Source organism: Vigna umbellata, chromosome 5 (assembly GCF_029865625.1).
Source record: "Vigna umbellata cultivar VRB3 chromosome 5, Vumbellata_1.0, whole genome shotgun sequence".
NCBI lineage: Eukaryota > Viridiplantae > Streptophyta > Magnoliopsida > Fabales > Fabaceae > Vigna > Vigna umbellata.
In genome coordinates, this window is record NC_142169.1 from 36380294 (window position 1) to 36405136 (window position 24843).

At 31.2% G+C, this 24843-nt stretch overlaps 3 protein-coding genes across 3 annotated transcripts; 2 read left to right on the top strand and 1 right to left on the bottom strand.

The window, feature by feature from the left end:
* Nucleotides 1-275: 275 nt before the first annotated feature.
* On the top strand, nt 276-7392 carry LOC124833444 (Rhodanese/Cell cycle control phosphatase superfamily protein). The gene is made up of 14 exons (XM_088116266.1): nt 276-430; nt 560-655; nt 859-1713; nt 1933-2033; nt 2139-2253; nt 2475-2552; nt 2716-2808; nt 3059-3142; nt 3869-3967; nt 4880-4942; nt 5330-5360; nt 5798-5844; nt 6067-6125; nt 6836-7392. The coding sequence occupies exons 2-14, from the start codon at nt 602-604 to the stop codon at nt 7053-7055; spliced, it is 1899 nt and encodes a 632-aa protein (XP_087972392.1). The 5' UTR covers nt 276-430; nt 560-601; the 3' UTR covers nt 7056-7392.
* An 8815-nt stretch (nt 7393-16207) lies between these two features.
* On the top strand, nt 16208-18285 carry LOC124846518 (putative magnesium transporter NIPA1). Its single transcript, XM_047323796.2, has 9 exons — nt 16208-16351; nt 16415-16615; nt 16705-16761; nt 16849-16939; nt 17064-17224; nt 17328-17455; nt 17573-17710; nt 17797-17889; nt 17979-18285. Exons 2-9 carry the CDS (start codon nt 16489-16491, stop codon nt 18162-18164), a joined length of 981 nt encoding a protein of 326 aa, XP_047179752.1. The 5' UTR covers nt 16208-16351; nt 16415-16488; the 3' UTR covers nt 18165-18285.
* A 2590-nt stretch (nt 18286-20875) lies between these two features.
* On the bottom strand, nt 20876-24614 carry LOC124846510 (uncharacterized). Its single transcript, XM_047323786.2, has 12 exons — nt 24478-24614; nt 24313-24406; nt 24176-24224; nt 23988-24089; nt 23760-23824; nt 23458-23559; nt 23254-23333; nt 22954-23173; nt 22100-22155; nt 21916-22011; nt 21658-21838; nt 20876-21113 (listed from the first exon to the last, which is right to left on the bottom strand). The coding sequence occupies exons 1-12, from the start codon at nt 24507-24509 to the stop codon at nt 21003-21005; spliced, it is 1188 nt and encodes a 395-aa protein (XP_047179742.1). The 5' UTR covers nt 24510-24614; the 3' UTR covers nt 20876-21002.
* Nucleotides 24615-24843: the final 229 nt, after the last annotated feature.

Below are 24843 nucleotides of genomic sequence, written 5' to 3' on the forward strand. Positions count from 1 at the left end.
ATCCTCATGAACAAAAAATTTTAATTAATGTATCATCATGTATGAAGAACAATAATCAATCTACTACTATGTCCTGATCCTTTAGAATTGAATGCTTAACTTAAAAATTCATTTTACAACAGACTCAGCAAAATCTTGAATAGATGAGGAGAATCAAATAATTGATTTTGATTAGCCTGGAGTGATTTATGAAGAAATGTGCTTCGCAGGAACGAGTGATCCATGTGCGATATGAGTTTGTGTGGTGACACTAATGCATAAGAGACAAAAAGGAACCAAATAAGATGAGCCAGTGGTGTTCCACCATATCCTCCTTCTCTTCCATTCGGATAATCCCCATAACATTCCACAAAAATTTCTCAATCAAAATAAATTAACAAAAGAAGGGATAAAAAAGGTAACCAGACATACAGAGGAGCAAAGGACTGAGGTGAGCCTGACTCTGTTACGCACTAATTGATTGCTTAATTAATTCATAATTATAACTAAAACATACACATTTGATGGAATTAGCGACGCGTGTTAATCTGGATTCACTGCTTGTGTTGGTTTTGTGCAGAGGATGATGTTTGATTTATGTGTTTAGTGATCGATCGCCAGTATGAGAATGTTGCCTGTTTGCTCAGCCACCCCGAGCTATTCCACGTCTTCCCAGGTCGATTCCTACCCGTTTCTTTTCATTCTTCTTTCTTCACCATTCTTACGTACCCATCAATCAAAATTTTCAATTCAGCCATGGGAATCATGTTTTTGTGAAATACTCTGCTTTTACTTATCTGGGTGTTTCAGTTTATCACTTCTGTTATCTCTGCGGTGTTAGTTTTTGTTTACTTAAAACACGTAACCTTGTTCTTGCAGATCCCCTTGTTTGGGGGATTGCTTCCCAATCGAAAAGATCTCGAGAGCAGACTTGTGGTTGAAGAAGGCGTGCATTTGGCTTCGCAACATGGAACTTATTCACTCAGAAATTCATTTGCAGTGCGCGCTGCTACAAAGACGGTCTTGGATGGTTTTTCTTCTACAAGTGAACCGGGAGGATACCTTACAAGCCCACGGGGTTATTCACCACTGACAACCGACGGACATCATTCACTGAGGCACTTGGAAAGTTATCATTTATCCACTGTGCCAGAGGGATTAGTGGCCTTTGCAGAAGAACAGTCCACTCCACAACCAGAAACATTATCAAGTACTGATATAATACCAGAGAATTTTGCCCCAAGGCTTAGTTCAATTAATGTGGACAATGAATCATTAGCCAGTACAAAAGCAAGTGTTGGGGATTTTCTTTCTGGAATCAATGACTCATTCAAGGCCTCAATCAGTCAGGGAGAAAATGCTTTACGAAGCTCACTGGATACAGTCACTTCTTTTGCAGATTCTGTTGGTAAAACTGCTACTAAATCTGTTGATAATGCTTTTAGTAAGGCATTTTCTGCTGTTGATCAAACAGGAGACATAGCAAACAATAAACTCACTAGCTTTTCAAGTGGGCTGAGTGGAGTCACAAATAAAGCACCTGCTGTGGCTATTGATTTGTTGCGCCGCGCAATTGTAGTAGTAGAGAGTTCCCTGACAAGCGGGGCTTCGTATGTTGTCTACCTATATGGGTCGGCCAAGGATCTCCTTCCAGCAGGGATTAGGGACACAGTCAATGTATATGAAGATAAAGCAACAGAAATCTTGAGGCCTGTTGGTTCTGCAACACAAAGGGTAATTTTACTGAATAACAGAAGTTTCGATAAGATCCTTTACTCTCAATTTTACCTGATTCATAGTCTTCACTTTACTTCATAAATTATTTGCTGTTACTGGTGGATGAAATATTTTGAATCCATGTTCTCAACATGCTGTTTCGTTTCACAAACATTTTAACTTTGATGAATGTTTCTAGTCTGTTTATGCATTGAACAATTTATGCTCCATTCGTAGATATACACGGGTGTCTACTCATTGGAGAAGACTTTTGGCTTGGATCCAAATGACCCAATTATTCCATTTTTTGTTCTTGTAGGCTCTTCAGCCACATTATGGTATGTGAATTTTCCTTCCTCAAAAGTAAATTTTGTTGTTTATGTATTGGATAATAAAATTTCCATAAAGAAACGCTATCGGTAATAGATTTCATAGATATGCAGGGCCTTTTATTGGTTGTGGACATATGGAGGGTATTCAGGAGATTTGTCCCCTAAATCAGCTTTGGAGCTTTTGTCTGAGGATGCAAATGCTGCACTTATTGATGTCCGCTCTGAGGCAAGTTACGACTAACTTTTCTGGCTTTTATTCGGAGCAGGAAAAAATGTTGTATAATTCATGAACCACCCCGCTTTTTGATGCCATTCCAATTTTGGTCAACACTTCTTCCCAATTTGAACAATAATTTCCGCATATTTTGAAAGTTTTCCTTGCATTAGTTTGGCTTGCTTTTTGATTCGAAGTTTGACCAATGAAGTCACTGCTCCTTTTTTCTTCAGGAATTGCGAGAAAGAGATGGCGTTCCTGATCTCCGACGAGCTGCTCGGTTTCGTTATGCAAGTGTAACTCCTCTCGAGGTTGGTTTAAAGCACAATAATGTTTAAAAGATGTGGTTGGAATTGTTGTGGTACACTTTATCGCTGGTAAAGGGAACAAATCCAGAATCTTGGTCACTTGTTATTTGGATTAGCAACTAATTTATAATCTTTCTACTGCTATATGACATTATGCAATTGTCAGGTTGATGGTTCCATACGCAAGTTGTTGAAGAGTGGTAGAGACCTCGAAGATTCCTTGATTGCTGTTATTATTCGAAATTTGAAGACTGTTAAGGTGTTTATCTTTGTATCTTGGAATAGGGTCTATTGTTCTGAATAAAATTAGTCGAAAGTCCATGGAATAACCCCAGAAAAATATTCCTCTTTTGGATTTCTTCTACTTGACATTCTTTGCAAAATGGTATATTATACCCACCGTTCTATTTCTCTCTCTATTTTAATGAGGTGAACGTATACTTTTCACATGTGATTAGAAGTTGGCATGAAAAATGATGTCTTAAAATCTTATTTTCTCTGGCCTATAGGACAGTTCCAAGGTTATAGTGTTGGATGCTGATGGTACTCGTTCTAAAGGCATTGCAAGATCCTTGAAGAAGATTGGGGTCAAGGCAAGTCTTCTAATACCTGCTGATATTTTGCTGCAAAACTACTGATATGTTACATAAAATTATTGGCTGAGATTAACTTTGTACTACGAGATGTGGCATCTAGGTTGGGAATATCAGTTTACACTGCTTCCTTGTCTGACATAGAATTCTTCAAATTGGCATTTGTATTTAAAGGTTGGGGTTGGAGAGTTTTCTCATCATGGGGGAAAAAGTAAGATCATAGTAGAGAAAAATTCCAGTAAATGTACTCATAGTATTCCACATAACTTAAGTCTTTGTTTGTGTATGCTTGATTTCAACCTAGCAGTATCTTTATCAATAATATCAAATATAACATGATAGTTTTGAATGAAAATGGATTGAAATCATATTGTGAAGTTAAAATATGATGATTTATGAGTTAGTTCATGATACTCCAGTAAATGACACGAGGTTTTGATTGCTTGAAACTGTAAATGGAAAGAAGAATGAATTTGATCGAATTCAAGTTGCCCTAATTTGTGTGTTCAAACTAACAGTTCGTCCTTCCTTGCCAACACAAATGTCAATTGTCAGATACATAATAGACAGAGACAGCTTTTGATTCAAGTATCTGTGCTTTAGTGTGGTGGTTGTTTGTTGCCCAGGTTGACTAACAGATATATTCTGCAAAGTCCATTTAAGCACCAACTTTGATATCAAACATACAATGGTCATAAAATTAACAACCTTTGTATGATATTACAGAATACATACTTGGTTGAAGGCGGCTTTCAGTCTTGGATGAAACAAGGTCTCCGCATCAAAGAACTCAAACCTGAGACCGCACTTTCCATACTCAATGAGGTATTCACCAAACTACTATTATTTTATTACATTAAGTAATAAAAAATAATGGGATGAAAACTCTGCCGGGTTAGGTAATGGTGCTGCTATTTAGGTGCTTGAGCTAGGAGTTTATGCTCCTTGTTGTAAATTAATATTTGTCTAAAATCACCGAAATGATTTCTACAGCAAGCGATTGGTTAGCTACCTTTAGTTATTCATCTTCCAGTTCCATTGTCTGTATTCTGAAAGTTAATACAGAATGTGCAACAATCTATGATTTTGCATATCGTTTTAGTAAACTTTAAAGTAGTCTCATGGTATATTTTTTGGAAGTTTATCAAGATTGCAGTTTCTTTATAAATCTTGCTTTAGGACAAATGAAGTGAAACCTATATATTTCTAATCCAGTAATTGCTTATTTCTGACATTGTATCAATCAATTAAGGTTTCTTCCAGCATTTTTTTCAATTTATTATCATAAGACTTCATCTTGTGTGTGTGTGTCGGTTACAAAGCCATAAATAGAACCTGAAATTTAAGAAAGGTTAGAAGACTAAGAGAGGAAGTGAAAGAATGCATCTTTGATGAGAGATCAAATGACAAAAAAAAAAGGAATACTCCTTCCAAGGGTTTCTCCTTCAATAAAGGTTTTCCCTTTGAGCTAGTGTTGGTTTCTCCGATATTGCCAATTCAGAAGGAATCCTCTTTCACCCCCTCCTACTGTTCAAGCTAGCTAACTAACAGATTCTTTCACTTCTCTTTATGACCTAATAATGTAACTACTAACTGCTTTGTATTGTCCTGGGCTCCATATCTGTTCCGTGTTTATGATTTCATTGTGAAGTCATATAAAAGGTTAAAAGAGAAATTTTAGCTTGACTATATATGCTGGGTTTTGTTTGATGCACGTGCATTTTGGTACATTTACAGGAAGCTGAAGCAATTCTGGAGGAAGTTAGTCCTTCTCCTGGGCAACTATTAGGTTATGGTACGGTAAGTGGCAATTTCTTTAATGGCTCCTATATGATTTTCCAACTGTTATTTGTCAATTATGACGTTGATTTTCTTTTGTAACATGATATATAGAACACCACCGTATGGTAGAAAACAATATTTGTGGGGAAAAGAATTGATAGCAGTTTCTAGTTATTTAATTTTTCTGTCGCTATAACATTTTCAGAATTCTACCTATTGCTGCTTGAATATGTATGTAACTGAATATTCCTACGCAATAGACAGTAATTTTAAATAAATAGTCTACTTCCTTAATACTACGAAGGAATATTTTCTTCCATATTTTTATTTGATTTGGAAATGATTGATTACATGATTATATTCAATTTTATTATCTCCTAATAAATGCAACAACTTTTGGTTCAGGTATTTGTTGGAGGGCTGTATGCATTATCAGGTGCGTGCATGTTCTTTCACAAACTATCAATTTGCTGACAATTTAAAACTTCAATTTTTGGGTTGCATCAAGGTTGTAGATTTTTTTTTCTTTTAATATGTACTTTTTCATATATATATATATATATATATATATATATATATATATATATATATATATATATATATATATATATGCGTACAAACATAGGTTTGTTTGAAGCTTATTAGTGATTAATCAAATTTTTCTTGCACTATGTTTTAAGAGGTTATGTAGTTTATGCAAATTCATTTTGTTTTAATAGCTTAAACTGAAGCTTAATATATCATGCACAAGTGATTTCACGTCTATGATCTTTTTATGAAAACCTTCCATCACTTTATTGTTCACCATCCTCATGCGGGATGAGGTTTTGCTTAGTTATCCTGATCTGACAAAGAACATCAATATTGTCTCAGAGTGGGAGAAGACATTACAGTTAATTGGTGTATTTGGCCTCGGTTTGGTATGTTCATTTCCTTTCAGCAAGTGTTTTTCAATCAAATTGTTTCTTTAAAAGTTTCACTGAGTTTTTTGTTTATTTATCCACTCATGTTGGAAATCATACGGTGGACACGTAACGTGTGTGCTGGGAAATTCTTATATTCTGTCATATTTTATAGTCACTTGGTCAATAACATCAATGATTTTCCATTTCCTCACAAACGGTTTTCTGTTTATTCACCAGACCATCTATTTGCGGGTTTCTTCATATGAAGACGCTGAAGATCTAAATCAAGATGTGAGGTAAGTTACTTAATTGTGGATATTTCGTCATAGAATCATGAAAATAGAGTTTTTAAGTAATTTAAACATTATATTATGACCACGACATATATTTTCTGTTTATTTCCACTTACCTTAATATTCAAGCCGAAGGTTTGTCAAAATTGTCTTTTTGTTCTGTTCTGAACTATTGGGTATATATATCATGAATCATGTTAAATTAATTTGCCATTTCACGGACAAAAAAGTCAATGATTTTAGACATGTAAAATGATCAAAAAATGACTTTGTGTGTTCTCCCATATAATGACAGATATACATGAGCATAGAGCGTATGACACAAATGCGTCAGCACTTTTTATTTTGGAATTCATGTAGCTAAAGCAACTATTCAGGCATAACTTTTCTTGTATTTTTTGTCTTGGGGATGGACAAATAGCTGAAGTCACTAATAACTAGAAAATTTTATTGAAACAGTGTACAATGACAGACATTTTTACTGTGCCCTGATAACAAGATATTAAACGTGACTTTGTGCTCAAACATGAATAATACATATTGAAACTTGTAACTAGGACAGGCTTAAAATCTATGCTGACTACAGTGCTTGTTCCAAAATTGCCTTTAACTAAAATGCTGTATGCCCGAGCTTCAATATAAAAAATATATTGGGAGAAGAGTTTTCATCTGATATTAAATTTGATCTCATTGTCTTGTTTTCTCCTTTAAAGGTTGTTGCTTTCTCCCGTTAGACTTGGAGCCAAAGCTTTTTCATGGGCTGCTGGAAAATTAGAATCAAATGGCTTAGGATTACCAACATCACCTTCCTCATTAGATGTTCAGAACCGGGTGTTGCAGGCTGCTGCAAAACATGAATCTCAACCATCTGATAGTGAAGGTAACCAAGATCCTGCTCCTGAATCGACAGTTTCTCTCAATCAGAATGTATGAGACCATTCCAGACTGTCATGTGCTAACATGAAAAGCAGAACAGAGATTAATATGGTCACAGCAATTTAACTTAAATTGACTGAAAAGTTAGCAAGTTGACGCTATCCAACCTTTTCCAAACACTGTCCTGCCACGAAACTCGACTCTGTCCTGCCTGTAGGCATTTTGAAAATATAGGAAAAAAAAATCACAATTCACAAGGATGATTATGTTTGATTTGTTGCATTCCATGCCTCAAGTGCTTGGTACAATTTCCATGGTCAAAGTAACAAGAATGTTACTATTGTAATTTGTAGTAAAAATATGTGGTGGTGCAATTTATAGTCTTGCAAGCTAACTCCTATAAACTCATTGCTATTTTGGTCTTCTAATATCCGTTTAGCAAGGATCACCTTGCCCACACTTATTATATGTTAAGAATAATCTAATGAGTCAAAATCCCATGTTAGATAAAAAAGATAAAATTAAACATTATATAAGATGAAAAATTAATAAACTTTTTATTTTAGAATTTTGGATTAAAATATATAATTTCTCTTACAACCCCTGATATGAAATAAAAATCCATCTCTGTTATCAGAGCCTTATGGATAATCGTTTTCTGTGTACACTTTTGGAAGACAAATAAGATATGTGTATGTAGAAAGACAATTGGTCAAGTTTAAATCCAGGATATGGTTGAGTTTATGACTTTCAGACTCATTTCCCTGTGACAGAGCTTTAACCTTTATGTTCTTACAGAGTTAGTTTTTTTTTTTTTTTTTTTTAAGTTTGTCACGTGAGATGAATTAAGTTTTAAAACTAATAAATTTTAGGTTTAATTGCTTGCATTGTCCCTAGTTTGGCTGCAAAAACTTGGTTTAAAAGTGTCAATTTCGTCCAAACGTATGTAAAATTTGCTTCAATCAAGTCCCTTCCGTTAAATTCACCAAAACGGACGTTAATTTTTTAGTTCTCTCTCCTCTGCTTCTCTGCTCTGCTCCTCTGGACATTATAAAATAATATAATGATAATATAAAATATAAAATAATACATTAAGCAATTATTAGAAAATTTGAAAATATTATGCATATATATTAAATGAAAAAAACAGTATACGTGGACTAAGTTATACAGAACTTCTGTACAGAGTAATGATTGTGGATGAAACTCTCATTTCTCATATATTTATACTTGGTTTTAGTTTATCTTACAAAAACATGAAAACTAAATCTAAACAAAAAGTATTCTTTTCACACCCATTTTCTGCTTCATTCGATAATTACTTTTCGTAGTAAAATATTATATTAAAATAATAACAATAAATATAATTAAAATATTATAATTCGTAGTAAAATATTATCTAAAAATCAAATAATTCATTTTTCTGTTCTTTAACTAAAAAGGTATTTACAAAATTATTTATTTTGGTATAATATTGGTTGAACTGTTTCTACATATTTTCATTTTCTTTAAAAAAGAATTATACGTTTTGTGTTAATTATATATATATATATAATTTATCGTCATTAAAAGTATATTAAAAATATATATAAGATAATAGGATAAATCATATATATTTAAAATAATTTATTAATTAATTTATTTACTAAAATAGTGTTAAGATAATAAAATATAAGATAGATATTTATATTTGAGATTAATAAAATTATTTTACTTTAAAATACACACATATTTTAATTAATAGATACTGTATAACTTTAATTTTTTCTTTCAATTAACAGGCACAATTCTCTATTAATAAATCATATGTAGCATATTGGTAAAAAAAAGTGGAATAATAATTTAGATAAAATCATTTAGTTACATCATGATCATGATTTAATTTATGTAAATATTAAATATAAGTGAAAAACATTTTATTAAAGGAGCAGCAGAGCATAGCAGCAGAGCATAGCAGCAGAGCAGTAGAGCAGAGAAGCAGAGGAGAGAGAAAAAAAAATTAACGTCCGTTTATGGGATTTAACGGAAGGGACTTGATTGAAGCAAATTTTACATACGTTTGGACAAAATTGACACTTTTAAACCAAGTTTGGACGTAATTGAAACTTTTTTAAAAAGATGAACTAACTTGACACGTTGCAGCCAAACTGTGGACAATGCAAGCAATTAAACCTAAATTTTATGATGATGGCATTTTCATTAATTCATTCATATGTATTTGAGTATTTTATTCTACACCTCCAACATTTAATCTTCCACTTTCAAAAATTTCATTTTTAACATTTTAATACGGCAATCTCTACCTCCAACCTTTTCAAAAAAATTATCTTTTAACTTTAATTAAAATATTTTTATTTTATTATCTTTCTTATTAAAAGCACTTTAATAAATATATTTTTATTTTCTTCTATTTTTTATTAAAGGTAACAATTTAATTTAATTTAATATTTAAATATTATTTAATATAATTTTATATTTTAATAATTATTAAAATATGATTTATATTATAATAATAGTTATATTTAAAAATAAAAAAATAAAAAAAATAAAACATAGAAAATTAATAATAATATAAAATTTGATGTGATATGTTAAAATATATTAAAATATTAAAATAAATTAAACAATTATTAAATTTTAAATAGAAATAAAAATTTTAAATGTGCTAACGGTTTTGTTTTTTATTTAAAATTTAATAAATATTTAATTTAATTAGAAATAATAATATTATTTATTATATTTTTATAATTTAATAATTATTAAAATATGATTTATATTTTTATAATAATTTTATTAAAAAGGTAAAAATAAAAATAACTAAAATAAAAGTAATAATAATGAAAAAAAGTGTTTAAAATCACATTAGAAATATTTAAATATATTATATTCTATTAAAATATTAAATTAAATTAAATAATTACTAAAATTTAAATTAAAAATAATTAAAATTTGTTAATCGGATATACAAATCCGATAATATATTATACGGATATGGATATCGATTAAAAATCTTCTTAAAATTTTGTTTTTTATTTAATTTTAATAATTATTTAATTTAATTTAATATTTTAATATAATTTAATATATTCAAATATATTAAATGTGATTTTAAATATTATTTTTATTTTATTACTATTATTTTAATTATTTTTATTTATATTTTTTTTATAAAACAATTATAAAAATACAAATTATATTTTAATAATTATTAAAATATATTACTAAAATATAAAAGTATAATAAATAATATTATAATTTTCATTTAAATGAAATATTTATTAAATTTTAAATAAAAAAACAAAACCGTTATCATATTTAATTTTTTTTTCTATTTAAAATTTAATATTTTTTTAATTTATTTTAATATTTTAATATATTTTAACATATCAAATTAAATTTTATATTACTATTATTAATTCTTTTTTTTTATTACTATTTTTATTTTAAATATTTTATTTTTATTTTTTTAATATAACTATTATTATAATATAAATCATATTTTAATGATTATTAAAATATAAAATTGTATTAATAATATTTAAATTTTAAATTAAATTATTATTAAGGTGGTCCAATGGCTTTAGTAAGAAAGAGAAGAAAATAAAAATATATATTAAAATGTCTTTAATAATAAAGAGAATAAAATAAAAATATATTTATTAAAGTTAAAAAATAAAATTTTTGAAAAAGTTAGAAGTGCAGGTTGGTTAAAAATAAAATTTTTGGAAATGAAGGATGAGATGTTGAAGGTGTAAGATGAAACCCTCTCTGTATTTTGGTTGGTGGCGCATAATACTTGTTTATTGGACTAAGTTAGGCACTAAGCTTAAATGCTTCAATTTTAAAATATGAAGTGATGGACTTACTTAATCTCACTTCCTAGGCACACGAGATGTTAGAGATTTATTTCCAATTGTTTGAAGTAGAGTTGAAAGGATAATGATTATTTATCTCTCATGGAAACTTAAGATTCGTCTTGAAACTCATTATTGGTTCTATAGTAAATGCTAATATTTCGATTTCAAGTTCATCAAATAACATCGTGATGACAAATTCCTAATCAAGGGACTAACCACAAAAATAATGACAAAAGATATTACAAGATTGGACTTCATTTGAACATAGTAGGCCTAAATTGATGCTCATCTTTTATAAATATTAGAGTGATAATATTTTGAACTTAGTAGTATATGATTTTATTTTGGGTTCGAACTTCGACTTAGTAGTCTAGTTTGGACTTAAACAAAGAAAGGACCTAATTTTGAACCTAAAAGAAGAAATGACCTAGTTTAGGACCCATGAAAGTGGCGCATAGAATTAGAGTTTTTTTAACCCTAATTTAAGACAAACTTCGAGATCAAGACTCTCTCATTATGGGCACAAGGGTGTGGAATGCAAGTTACACTTTGAGCATGTTTACTTTTGATTCCAAAATTCAAATTTTAGATTATTTTTTGCTCTCCTTTTGTAGACAATTTTAGAGTTAGTTTAATTTATAAATAAAGTTATTCATGAACAAAAACACTTTTTTTTTTCATTTCATTGCTTCTTTATTTAAATTATTTTAGGTCTCTGACTTTTAAACGAAATGAGACTATGACTTTGTATTAATAAGCTGATCAATATTTTAATTTTATAAAATATTTTTAATTAGTAAAATTAATTAATAAGTTTAGCTAAAGATTATTTTAAACTTTCAATTTCATATCACTTTATTTCATTAATGGCAGTCTTAACCTTATATCATTATTATCTTTTTCATTATCTTCCTGCTTCCATCAAATTTCTCCGGACACCCAATCAAACCGGATTTTGATTTTTGGAACACATTAAATGAATTTTGGATTTTTTTTTTCCGAAAAGATACTCATGCCGTTCTTATTTCGGAAGCTTGTGATGGGTGCAGGAAGAAACTTGATGCAGTAAAAAGAAACACTCTTTCCATTTTTCATATAATTTAAAGTAGGGTGTTGCTCCCTTCACTACCACACCTTTCTCCCTCCACCTCCTCTTTACTATTTTGCCTATCAGTAAAATTTTATTTTTAGGGTTATTATTTCTTAATACCTATTCTACTTCCCTACATGAGTAAAATATTTTTCTTTTATTTTACCATTATATTTCTTCCTCTTTTTCTTTCTTCGTTGTGAGATACTACAAGTTGCAAAGGTTGGTGGTGATGGAAAGAATAATTAAGCAATCTCCCTCTCGTGGTGCAATGTCGCTCTTGTGGTGCAGTGCATTTCAACGGATGTCAAGTCCGTTCAAGGAAAAACGGATGTCAAGTCCGTTCAAGGAAAAACGGATGTCAAGTCCGTTCAAGGAAAAACGGATGTCGACATCCGTTTTACCTTAAACAGATATTGACATCCGTTGAAGATGTCACCTACGTTTTTTATTTTAGGGTTTGTTTTATTAGGGGACATCCGTTGAAGGATATCACCTCCGTTGATGTATACTTCCTCACGCTGGTTGATGCTCTGGACGCTTCTCAATGTTCCTCCACACCACGACGGCGACGCTCCTTCACACCACGGCGGCAATGGAAGCTTTCAAACAAAAAAAAGAACTGGAAAGAAAAAGGAATGAAAGTGCGGGAGGTGGGGAGGTGAAACGGAAATAGGAAAGGGAAAGAGAGTTCCGTAGGTGGGTGGTGGAAAAGTAAAATTAGGATTTCAAATTAAAATAGGATAAAAGTAAATTTTTTTTTAACTTAAGGATATAATTGTATTTAAAATAATGTGGGGAGATGATGAAAGTATAAGGTGATGGTGGAGGGAGCAACACCCATACATTTGGTACGAGACAATTCATGACATGCAGCTGCACCTCCATAAATTTTTTCCTACACTTCCATATAAAAAAATCATTTTTTATTTTCTACAGATTATATGATTTAGAAATTATTTTCAAAAGTTAAAAATGAATTTCAGCATAACTTTTAATTTGTACAAATTCAAAGATAATAAATTTTTAAATAAATATTGATTTCCAAATTATTTAATTAAAAAGTTATTATTAACTCTTAAATTTGTAAATCTGAAAAGTTTTTGAGTTATATAATTCGAAAGACTTCAAATTATATAATTCAAAAAATATTTTTAAGCAAAAATTTTACAGAAGTGCGTGAAAAATCTGCCTTCATGATCAATAAATAAAAAAAAAAGAACAACATCAACGTCGACCCCATTGCTCAAAGGAGATATAAAAAGAAGTTTATTCAAAAAAATATCAGTGATGTGATAGAAAGATATTAAAAAATATATAGATATATTAGTGTAACTAGTCGTAATTAAATAGACAATGATTCAAACATCTCTACTAGTAGAAATTTGAATAATAATTTGTATCTTCATACTAAACTATTTCCAACCGTTAGATTTCAAAAAATGTATATTCTCTTATGCCCGATTTTGGCAATTTTAAAACAAAAAATATTATTCGCATAGTGTTGATATGGTTAATCAAATTTGAGATGAGATTTACAAACTACATGGAGATTTAAATTAAACCTAAATGTATATTGAGGTTTCAACGATGTTAAGCAAAGAAATCATGGGGTGGAACAAAGGTTTGATCAATTTTCCCATTCTTTCAATTGAACTTTTCATCATTTATTTATTTTTGGATAATGATACACAAGCACTCCATTTTCTGTTCAACACAGATTCAATACTAGTAAAATAGTATTTTTATTTTAAAATATAAAATAATTTAGAATAAATTAATTAGGAAAGTAAAAAAGAATTATTAGATATTGGAAAGGAGTGTCAAAATTGAGATTGTAAATGATTTGTTTATATTTACATATACCCTTTGACAGTATACATATTATTGCTTATCCAAACACAGTTACAATTCTTGCTCGTATTTTATTAAATATTAAATTAATTAATTAAATTTTAGTTACTGCATAGGACACATTTTTTATTTGTTTCTCTAAATTATTATTTTTACTTATTTAAATTCTGTTTTTGAATTTCATTTTTCATCTTTAAATCAGCATTATTTAATTATCTTTTAAATTATTTATTTTCAAAAATTAAGAATTTTGACGAATCTTGGATAATTATTCTATTAGTGAGTATGCAATTTGTGATGCAATAAACTTTTTGGTCAAGACAAGGGATAACATTTAATCATATTTTGTTCCTATGAAGCCACTTTAATTGTTTGGTAAATATACTGTAATATATATAGTATGTAATATTAAATCAATTTTTTTTTTATTCAAATTACATCACTTTTTCATAAATTTTTTTTTGTTATATTCATCCCTTACTCTAACAAAATTCTATGAAAAAATGTTAAAATTCTAACTTTTTTTAATTAGATAAAAATTATACTGCAAGATATATAGTCACTCTTCAAATCAATTAATATGTTTAAAAAAGTAACAATCTATCTAGGGTGGACAAAGCACACTGTACTGTATTGTATTGTAAAATTTTATAGTTAACTATAAACCAGTTTAAAAAAACTGCAATGTACTTAAAAACAGTTCAAAGTAATTGAACTGAACTATTTTTTAGTTCATTTTCATACAATTCAGTTAACTTTTAAATTCACTATAATACAGTTTAGTTATCCTTAACACAGAATCACATAGTACACTTTGAGTTTACCACAACAAAAGTGGAGTAATATCTTAATGAAATAAGCCTCTACACTCAGCCAACTCTTTGGATAATTCCAGTGAATCTTTTTGAGACATGTCAAAATTATTCTGCAGCTTAACCACTCTGGCTAAAAAGAGCTTCCACCTCAGCCATGGCAGCATTAAATTGATTTTGCAGTTCCAAATCAGACTTCACTCCTCTTGCCTCAATCAGAAACTCACACTCTTCTTCATTAAGCCCCCTAATAAATTCAGCCAACTACAACAGGATGGAGTTTGCATCAAAAACAGAAGGCACGTCTAATGGTCTGGATAGATCAAACTCATGAATTCCCCTGACTTTGGATCCTCAATTGCAAGTCCATCACGAGGGCATTGCTGATTAAACCCTTCCTGAAGTCCCCCATCTTGTTCAATCTGACTATATTTTTTTTTCTGCAAAAAGGTTATGTTATTTGAATGTTATACTATTTATTAACATTCAAATTGGGGTTTTCAATTTGGGGTGAAATTCTCAGTTAGAGAAAAACTGTGGTTCACAGTTAACTGCACTTAAATTGTGTAAAGTTCAGTTTATTTTAACTGAACTGTAAAATAGTTTAATTAGTTTTAATTAAAATAAGTTTAGTTTTTTAAAATATAATATAATTCAGTTAATTGTAGTTTCAGTACAGTTTTGGTGAATTATGCCCCGTCCTATCCAAGGCCACTTACTAAGAAAAGGCTAGTTATACGAGTGAGATAGGAGGCAGAGAAGTAACACGGTGGTTGTTTGAATCTATTTGTTTGCTATATAGAGTGGAGGAAGCCAGAAGAGTAGTGGTGACGTTTGCGGTGACGAAAAGGGTAGGGGTGCTGGAAATGCTCGTGTAGTCTATTTCTCATGGAGTAACGGTACCATCAAACCCTTATGGTCAAGTGTGTAAATTTTTATATTCTTAGAGTAAGGGATGGTGGAGTCAAAGGTGGTGTTTTGCAGTCTCCCTCAGGTTCAGGATAGGTAGTTTTAGGTGTGAGTGGTGCTTTTTGCTATTTTCTTGGTTGAAATAGTGAAGTTCATGTTATCGGAATTTGGAGTCTTGAACATTAATTTGACAATACATCATTGGAAGCTAAAACAATCATAATGGCACTCCCATTTTTCTATTAAATCCAACTTACAACTTCATATAATATTGTTTTATTATAATACTTTATTTATATTTATTTTTATTACATTAAATATAATATTTTATTATGAAACCAATTGTCAAGTGTACGTAGATTCAAAAGAAGTCCCAAACAATACTTTTCTATCATATTAGTTTGCTGGGTCTAGACATTGAAATAATAATCTTGTAGGAAAATATCCATAATAGGTTTGATTAACCTAGGTGGATTAATGAGATTAATATTGTGAAGATAGTTTCAAAAGAAAAAAGAAAGATAAATTTAACGGCATAAAATAATCTAAAAATGGAAGAGAAATTTGGAAGAAGTAGGTTAAAGTGGAAATAGAAATGGATGAAACGGTGGTTTGCTTATTATGGATGATGGAAGTAAATAAATAGAGGCGTGTGCTTCTCATTTAGCTCTGGGATGCATGCGCGTAGGTAACAACTACCGTTACCTATTGCGTTTCAACTCCCCACATCTCCTTCCTTCATCATCCATTCCTCATTCTTCATCGTCACCTCCGTTTCAATTCATCACCATGGGGCTTTAGCTCCCCAACCTCGCAGGCTGCCAAGACAAGGTATCCTTAATTAAACCTAATTAATCAATCATTCATCTTCAATCTTCATCTTCTTCATGCCAGGTCAAACCACGTTTTTGGATCGGACATATCTTGGCCCTGCCGACACGTTGGTCGCCAATTCTAAATAATTAATAATGGGGACGACACACGACAACGTCGTTGGCCTTGTCCTGGCTGTCTCTTCCAGCGTCTTCATTGGCTCTAGCTTTATAGTTAAGAAAATGGGCCTTATAAAAGCAGCCAGCAACGGCAAAAGAGCAGGTTCATTTCCGTTCCTTAATTCTATCTTCAAATCTAATCAAACTTTTCTTTTCTTTTCTAACGCATCCACAACTTTTCATTTTTATCAGCCACCGGAGGGCATTCCTATCTGTTCGAACCCTTTTGGTGGCTCGGAATGATTTCAAGTGAGTCCTCCAATCGACTTATTGCCTTCAAACCTAAATAATTAATCAAACACTTATCATGAAATCAATCAACCCTGCATTTTGTAGTGATCGGTGGGGAAATAGCCAATTTTGCAGCTTATGCTTTCGCTCCTGCCATCCTTGTAACTCCTTTGGGAGCTTTAAGCATCATTTTCAGGTAAGCAAACCTAGGTGGATCATGTTTATACAACAAACCTGGGTGGACCATATATATATATATATATATATATATATATATATATATATATATAGATATTTATAAATACGTATACGTTATGCAGCTCAGTGCTAGCTCACTTCATATTGAAAGAGAGATTGCACATCTTTGGCGTGCTTGGGTGTGCCCTGTGTATGGTGGGATCTACGACAATTGTTTTGCATGCACCGCATGAAAAAGACATTCATTCTGTGAAGGAAGTGTGGGAACTTGCCACAGAACCAGGTAATTAAGCCAATGCCATGTCATTCGCATCTCTCTGCTTATGTATATAATTAACTAATCGATGAGCCTAAGCTAGCTTTTTAATTCATTTTCCGTGACACAGGTTTTCTCGTGTACATTTGCGTTGTTGCGGTAGCAGTTTGCGTCCTTATTTTCCGCTTTGTGAAATCCCATGGGCAGAAAAATATGATGGTATATATTGGAATATGTTCTCTCATCGGTTCCATCACGGTATATTACTCTAATGCTCGATGCTTACTTATGCTACGATAATATATACACGATCACGATAAGCTTATTGTCTCCATCTTTGTTTCATTGTTTTTAAATATTTGCATGCATGCATAGGTTATGGGAGTCAAAGCAGTTGGAATTGCTTTGAAGCTCACATTCGAAGGGATGAATCAGTTTATTTTCTTTGAAACCTGGCTATTTACAGTGGTTGTCATAGGATGTTGCCTTACACAGATCAACTACTTGAACAAGGTATATATGTGTGTGTGTGTGTGTGTGTTTACAGATATTAGAAGTTGAAGACACTTTACCCCTTGATTTGGAACACGTGTTTGCAGGCTTTGGACACCTTTAACACTGCTGTGGTGTCGCCAGTTTACTACGTTATGTTCACATCATTTACAATAGTCGCCAGCGTTATCATGTTTAAGGTGAGTTGTTATCAGGTTTCATGAGATTGCAGTGAAGAATATGAGGCCAATGATTGAGAATAGTAATATATAATAAATGCATGGTGCAGGAATGGGCGAAGCAGGATGCATCGCAGATTGCTACGGAGTTGTGTGGGTTTGTGACAATTTTATCAGGGACCTTCCTACTTCACAGAACTAAAGATATGGGAAATAGACCCTCCGAAGTTCATTCAAGTTCCGATCCACTACAATGTCCTGATAATACTAAGACACCTCAAACCAGCGAAATTTGAAACAACACTTCTCTTTCATACCTAATTATGTACATGTACAATACCATTTGTTCTTAACACTTTCATTAGAAATGTCATGAAAACATGGAAGATTAAAGGAAGCACATGCTTGATAGGGCACAAGGAGATGTTATTCTTTTATTTATTTATAATTAGAAGAAGCATTTCTGTTTTGAAAACGTATACTGAGGTTTTGTTATTGACACGCACACAGCTCTGAACCAAATACTCATTAATATGGTACTACCATCTAAAACGTAAATGCATGCGAATTATTTAATAGTTAACGGCTTGACCGAAGTAAATGCATGCGAATTTAGATATATAATAACTGTTTCCAGATACATCCCAAAATCGGCATTCAGAAACATTCCAAACAATCTAACAGTCTATATCATTTCATTCATTGTTACTTTAATTAAATCAAATTACAATAGTCACACAAAATCCGTAAGTCTAAAATCCACAGATCAAAATAATACAGGTCCAGTCACATTGTCATTACATTCTAAATTATACAACTTATAGAACCTAGTGCAGTCACATCCAAGCCAAAATCCACGATGGAACAAAGAAGTACCGTTTTAAAGCGACAGACTCATCATCCAAGTCTTCGTACGCGTAGGTACATCTTAAAGTGTTTGCGATCTGTAAACTCTAACTTGTAATATGGAGTGGTTTTGAGTCGTTTTGACAGTATTCTTGTTAATAATGTAAGAATGAACAAGTTTAACTTTTTTTTGTGGTTCATGAATTTCATGTTAAGAAGTGAATTTTAAGCCTAATTCAATCTAACAAAACTAACTTGTATAGTTAGGTTTGCATTCACTTTATATACTATAAATTGATTTTATCTCTAGTCGATGTGGGACTTCTAACACACCCCTTCATGCTGAGGTATATACATCTCGAACATGAAACTAGATATTAATGAGTGATCTGATAACAATCTAATAGCGGGTGAAACAATATACTTAATAAACAACAAATATTTGTAGGAAAGACTCTAACTTGGCTCTAATACCATGTTGAATATAGTGAAAACTATGTGATTAATCTTCCTTATGTTGAATATATATATATAAATAGAGGACTCTTTGTATATATTCAACACAAAGGAAATCAATTTTTTTTTGCGGATTTGGAAATAAGAATATTGTGTAAATTATTTTTTATGTTTATTGAATTTTAAAATTTGGTTATGTATTAATATTTCTTTTTATCTAATTTCGAAATTTGGTTGTATGATATTTTTGTTGAGTAAATTTTAAAATTCAGACAAGGGTCTATTTTTTTTTAATACTAGATTGTGTTTTGTGAGTGTTTACGGAAATTTTGGTACGTTTATTTATAGCCCAGATTATGAATTTTGACAATTACACCCTTAAAAAAATTAACTTAATTTCTTATTCCAATTCAAATCACATCTTCTGAATTTTTAAATCTGATTAATTATCCTGTTATTCGGTTTGTTATTATAGAAAGGTAGTATGAGAAAAAGAAAAGTTTGGAAGTGTATGAAGAAAAAACGTGAAATGCAGAAAGAAGCGCCCTTAAGGTTATATGGATTAGACTATAAGAAATTCAAGGCTTTATTTTTACAAAGATATTTTTTATTTAAACCATAATATTTGTTCCTAACTTCATATAATTTACAATAATTTTGGATCCATATAAATTTTGATATTTTTATGTCCAATAATTACATATTGACAATAATAAAGATTGATAATTTTAAGCAATTTTTTAAGTAAAAAAAATCATATTAATTAATTATTGTAGATCTTTTTTATAATAAATATTATTATAGTTTAATAGGATGAAAACAATAGTAAATTACGATAACGTTAGAAATTATCAATTTAACAAATTTTAAATAAATTATTATACTCAGTACAAATCACGTTAAAATAACTAATAGTTATCAATTAATTTTAGTACTATAATAAATGTTATTTTTTATTTATTTTACTCCTTTGTAAATATATTATATTTTTAATATTATTTTTTCATTAATATATTATTTTGGTTTTTAATGGTCATTAATACTTTATTTTTATTTTTAATCTAATAAATATATAATATTTTATTTTAATTCCTACAAATAATTTTTTTTATAATTATTGTACATATACCACTTTGATTATATAAGAGGAAGTTAACAATAGAAATAAAAATAAAATGAAAAAGTAAAAATAATAAAAAATAAAAATAAAAATATACCTATAGCATGAAAGAGTAAATTGGAACTTCTTTTCGTATTCAACTTTTGAACCATCCAACTTCATTACAATGGGAAGAGCGGGGTTGATGCTAGTCTATTTGTCATTGTTATACAAAATAAAAATTTACCTTAACTTTGTCCCTATTTTCATCGTCAACAAAATTTATGTCTATACAAATACTCGTGTTTGTTATATGTTGTCTTAAATATTAATTACATAATTTCTTCAATGTCAGATCTTTAAAAAGGAAAATTATGAGTGTCTTATTTACAAACTATTGCACCGATACAATTGAGGAACTTTATATTGAAATCCAATTACAAAGTTTCTAAATTTTAGTGATAACTATTTTATAAATTATATGATGAACAACTCTTTTTTAATTGATGTAAAAAGTGCTTTACACATTGAATGCACATTTATCAAAAGAACTTGTTTAAAGAGTGGTCAAGATTTTTAACAATTTGGCATTTGTAGAAAATAACCTTTACAAGACATTTTAACAATTTGTTTCATTAAATGGAAAACAAGTTCAGCATTTTGACCTCAAACAAAGGTTCTAGTTGTGAAGGTATATACAATTAGTATGATATATGATGAACTGATAGTGTCCTTAGCCTGAAGTATGATCAAGCTGCAGCTGTTCTATGACTACTTTTTCAACAGCATCCACGAAACTTGATATATTTTGCCGAACATGAGTATCCAAAGAATTGGCCAACTTCTGAAAAATCAAAAGCATGGTCAACAGGTGAAGTATAAATCCACCAATATGATGTGGTTAAAAGGAATACTACAAAATCTTATTCTAGTATCACACAACACCATTCAATTCGGTTGATCAGAAAAAGATAAATGAACAAAAATGGAAAGATTTACTGCTTCATAAACTTATATTATTTCATTTTTTCAAAAAGTGGATTTCAATGTAAGCGGATTATATTCAAGTTCAAGCTTGAACCCCTGTAACATTTAATAACCTCCATCATAACCCTGGTCTCAAACTGCAATTATACACTTTAGGAGACATATTACTGAATTGAGACTAGAACTGGCTGAGCCACTACGTTAGTTTTCTAGTTGTCAAAAGAAACTAAAGATACATTCTAGGACTAAGCTACTATGAGATTTCAATAGGTTCAGCAAACAATTAAGAACAATTTGAGCTTAAAATCCTGATACCACATTGATACTCTTCGGAAATATCCATAAATCACAAGGAAGAATGAAGACAAGTTTTATAGCTAATACAGACTGAATTCCCTCACCTCAACTTTGCAATGAAAACTCAGAGAAGCTCTCTTCAAATCATCTGATCCCTTTATGCATATCAGCTTCAATGGAGATCGAAGTATGGGCCAGCCATGCGACAACTTTATGTACGCATCAGTTCCTCCTGCTATATGAGCCACAATAGTCTCATCTTTGTCCAAGTATTCAAGTGAATATCTGCATTGAGCCAAAAAAATGTAAAGAGATACTGAAAGATATCCCAATTTAAGAGCATCAAAGCCAAACAGTCTCACCTCGATTTATTAGCATCCTTTATTACAAGACTCCTAAGTATGCTTAGTATAATTCTATCTTGCACTTTCTGCATAAACCACTGCAACGAGAACTTGCTGCATGGTAAATGAATGTCAAGGCATGAGTTGTGGCCACAAGAAATCTGGGACCCATGATTACGGAAAAAATGACGACATGGCAAACCTGACAGACTTTGCATAATCAACAATGTCGCTCAAATATATATCATTTGGAAAAACCTAAATAATATATCCAAGAAATTTAATAAGTCATCTGAAGATAACAAGGATTACAAAAATGGAAAATTAAATTCACAAGTTGAAGTTTTTCATATGTTGTCCTTGCAGCATAAATAAATGGTATCATATCAAAACATCCTATGATACATACTTAAAATAGATTACAGAAAGAAAAAAATAAATGCATTTTGTGTTCTGCCAGGATCACATTAAAAGTATGAAACAACAGTACTAATAATTGGATATAAATTCCTAGAACACCGCATTGTTGTGTTCTGCCAGGATCATATTAAAAATACGTAATAACAGTACCAATGAATAGATATAAATTCCTAGAGCACTTAATCTGATAAGTGCTCCCTCTAGAATCATCTATATGAAATCTAGAGTTCAAAGCAAAACTGTAGGTATACAAGAAATGCTAGGGTACACAAGTTGGGAAAGGGAAAAATAAGTAAACCCTCAACATCAAATTCCCACTGGTATCTTTAAAAATCTATTGCTATTGTGATGGAATATTTTATATCAACATAATATAACTAGAAAAATTTAGTGGTTTATCAAATATGTGATAACATTGTAACACAGAGTTAGTTCTGAACTTAGCAAGATACTAATGAATTAATGATAATTATAAAGTCAGTGCAATATTATAATAAATATTATAATAAAGATCACTAACCTAAACCATGAAGTCCAAGGCACAACCAACTCAAAAATACACCATTAACAAGTTAATTCTTTTGAACAGCAATCCTCATACAAAAGTCAAATTAAGATGAGGACATATTTTCATACCTGGACATTCTTTAACTTCATAGTCCCTTCAAAAACTTCAATTAACAACTCATGATTCAGCTCAGCTGCATCAATGGTATCCTCTTGAACACTCAGCTGATAAAAAATGTCCTCAAATGATGGTATATGAGTCTGCAATGACAACCTAATGCAATTCTCATCAAATGCAAGCACTCTTAGACCCGTGAGCGCATCCTCAATCTGCTCTACAACTTCAAACCTAAATAAGGGAACAAGATGAGTAAGCTGTGACACAGAATCACAAATAAACATTTCAAGGGTAAGTGAAAGCTGACTCACCACTTCACTGTGAACTGAAGATCCTGCAGAGACTTTAGAATCAACTTCATTTCATCAATCTTATTTTCAAGTTCAAATAGCTGCAACATATGAAAAAAAAAATATACTATTTATAGATGTCATATAGTTTTGCATGTCTTTGAAACTAATTCAATTCAATTCAATCCCCAAGAAGGTAGCATGGATTCTAAGTGTCAACACCACCTCTAAATTTTTGTCTACATTTTCAGCAGCCAAATTTGAACAATCTTCTCTTAGAATTGGGGAATCAATGCCTTCAGTAGCCTCAGATATGTTCTTCTGATCCTGTAGTTATTAAAAGCTGATATCAAAATATGATAACCACACGAAACCCCGCTACAACTCCACATGTGCCAAAGAGATGGTCAATGAAGTGGACATAGTAATAACAACGAAATTCACAGCAGCTGCCCATCAGAGCGAGCAAAGGAATTAGCCACAAACAGGTTCTTAATTTACAAGAGGACCAAGTAGGAAGCAGCAACCTTTGACTGAATATAATGTAAAGAAAAGTCCAATTCTTCAAGTTTGGCCTCCAATATGGCAGAATCTGGAGAGGAAGGAATAAGAAGCAAAATGTGGAATGATTCACGATGGTGACGTAATAGTAATACTAGTAGAGAAGACAGATAACATGAATTGGATTAAAAGATGGTAGGTGCTGGCAAGTGCGAGTGTGCTGGCAAGTATGTGAGTGGGTGTGAGAGAGAGACCATCGTTGTGAATTTTGGTAAGAAGGCCAATCTGGTCAGCCATTTGGGCAGATTGAAGGTGGACGGTGTGAAGCTCCTCTTGCAAATGGTGTATGTAAGCATCTGGAGTGGGGCAACAAAAGTTAAGATTCAATTCTCACACAAAATGAGATGAAATGAGTAGGGAGAAGGGAGTAAAAGAGAAGAACCTTGAATTTCGAAAGAAGGGAAGTCGGATACAATGTGCTGCAGTGTATTCTGTAGTATTGAAAATTGAAAGTGAATAGATAGGAAGCCGTTGGGAATTGGGAACAGCCACGAATGAGAACAGGTAACCTAATCTAACCTCAAGATGAAGAGCGCAACGATTGGGGGTATCCAATTCTAAAGGGTTGAAATCGTGGTCAACATCGCAAAGCTTCTGAATCTGCGCCATTCGACTGAAACAAACACACAACAATCGTAACAGAGAGGGGTAATTAGAATGAGGAGCCGGTAAATGAACCAATACCTGCGGAGCTCGGTAAATTGTTCTTCAGCCATCTTTCTCTCAAAATCCAACACAACTTTTGCAGACTTGTTTAAGGCATTATAATCTCCATTTGGCAAACGCAGAAAACACAAGCGCAGAGAAAACAGAAACCTTAACAAAAGAACTTAGTGATGACAGAGCATCTCTTACTCTCACTGACCCACTAGCACGATAGTTGGTACAAGCATCAACCTGAAATTCAAATAAGCATATTGGAAAACGGCAGAGGGAAATCCTAAAAACGAAAGAAAAGCCCGAGAAACCCCAAAACTCCAAGGAAACGATCAACACCATTCAAATATTATACATATGGTTCTATCATAAACAGACACCCAATTGTTTTAA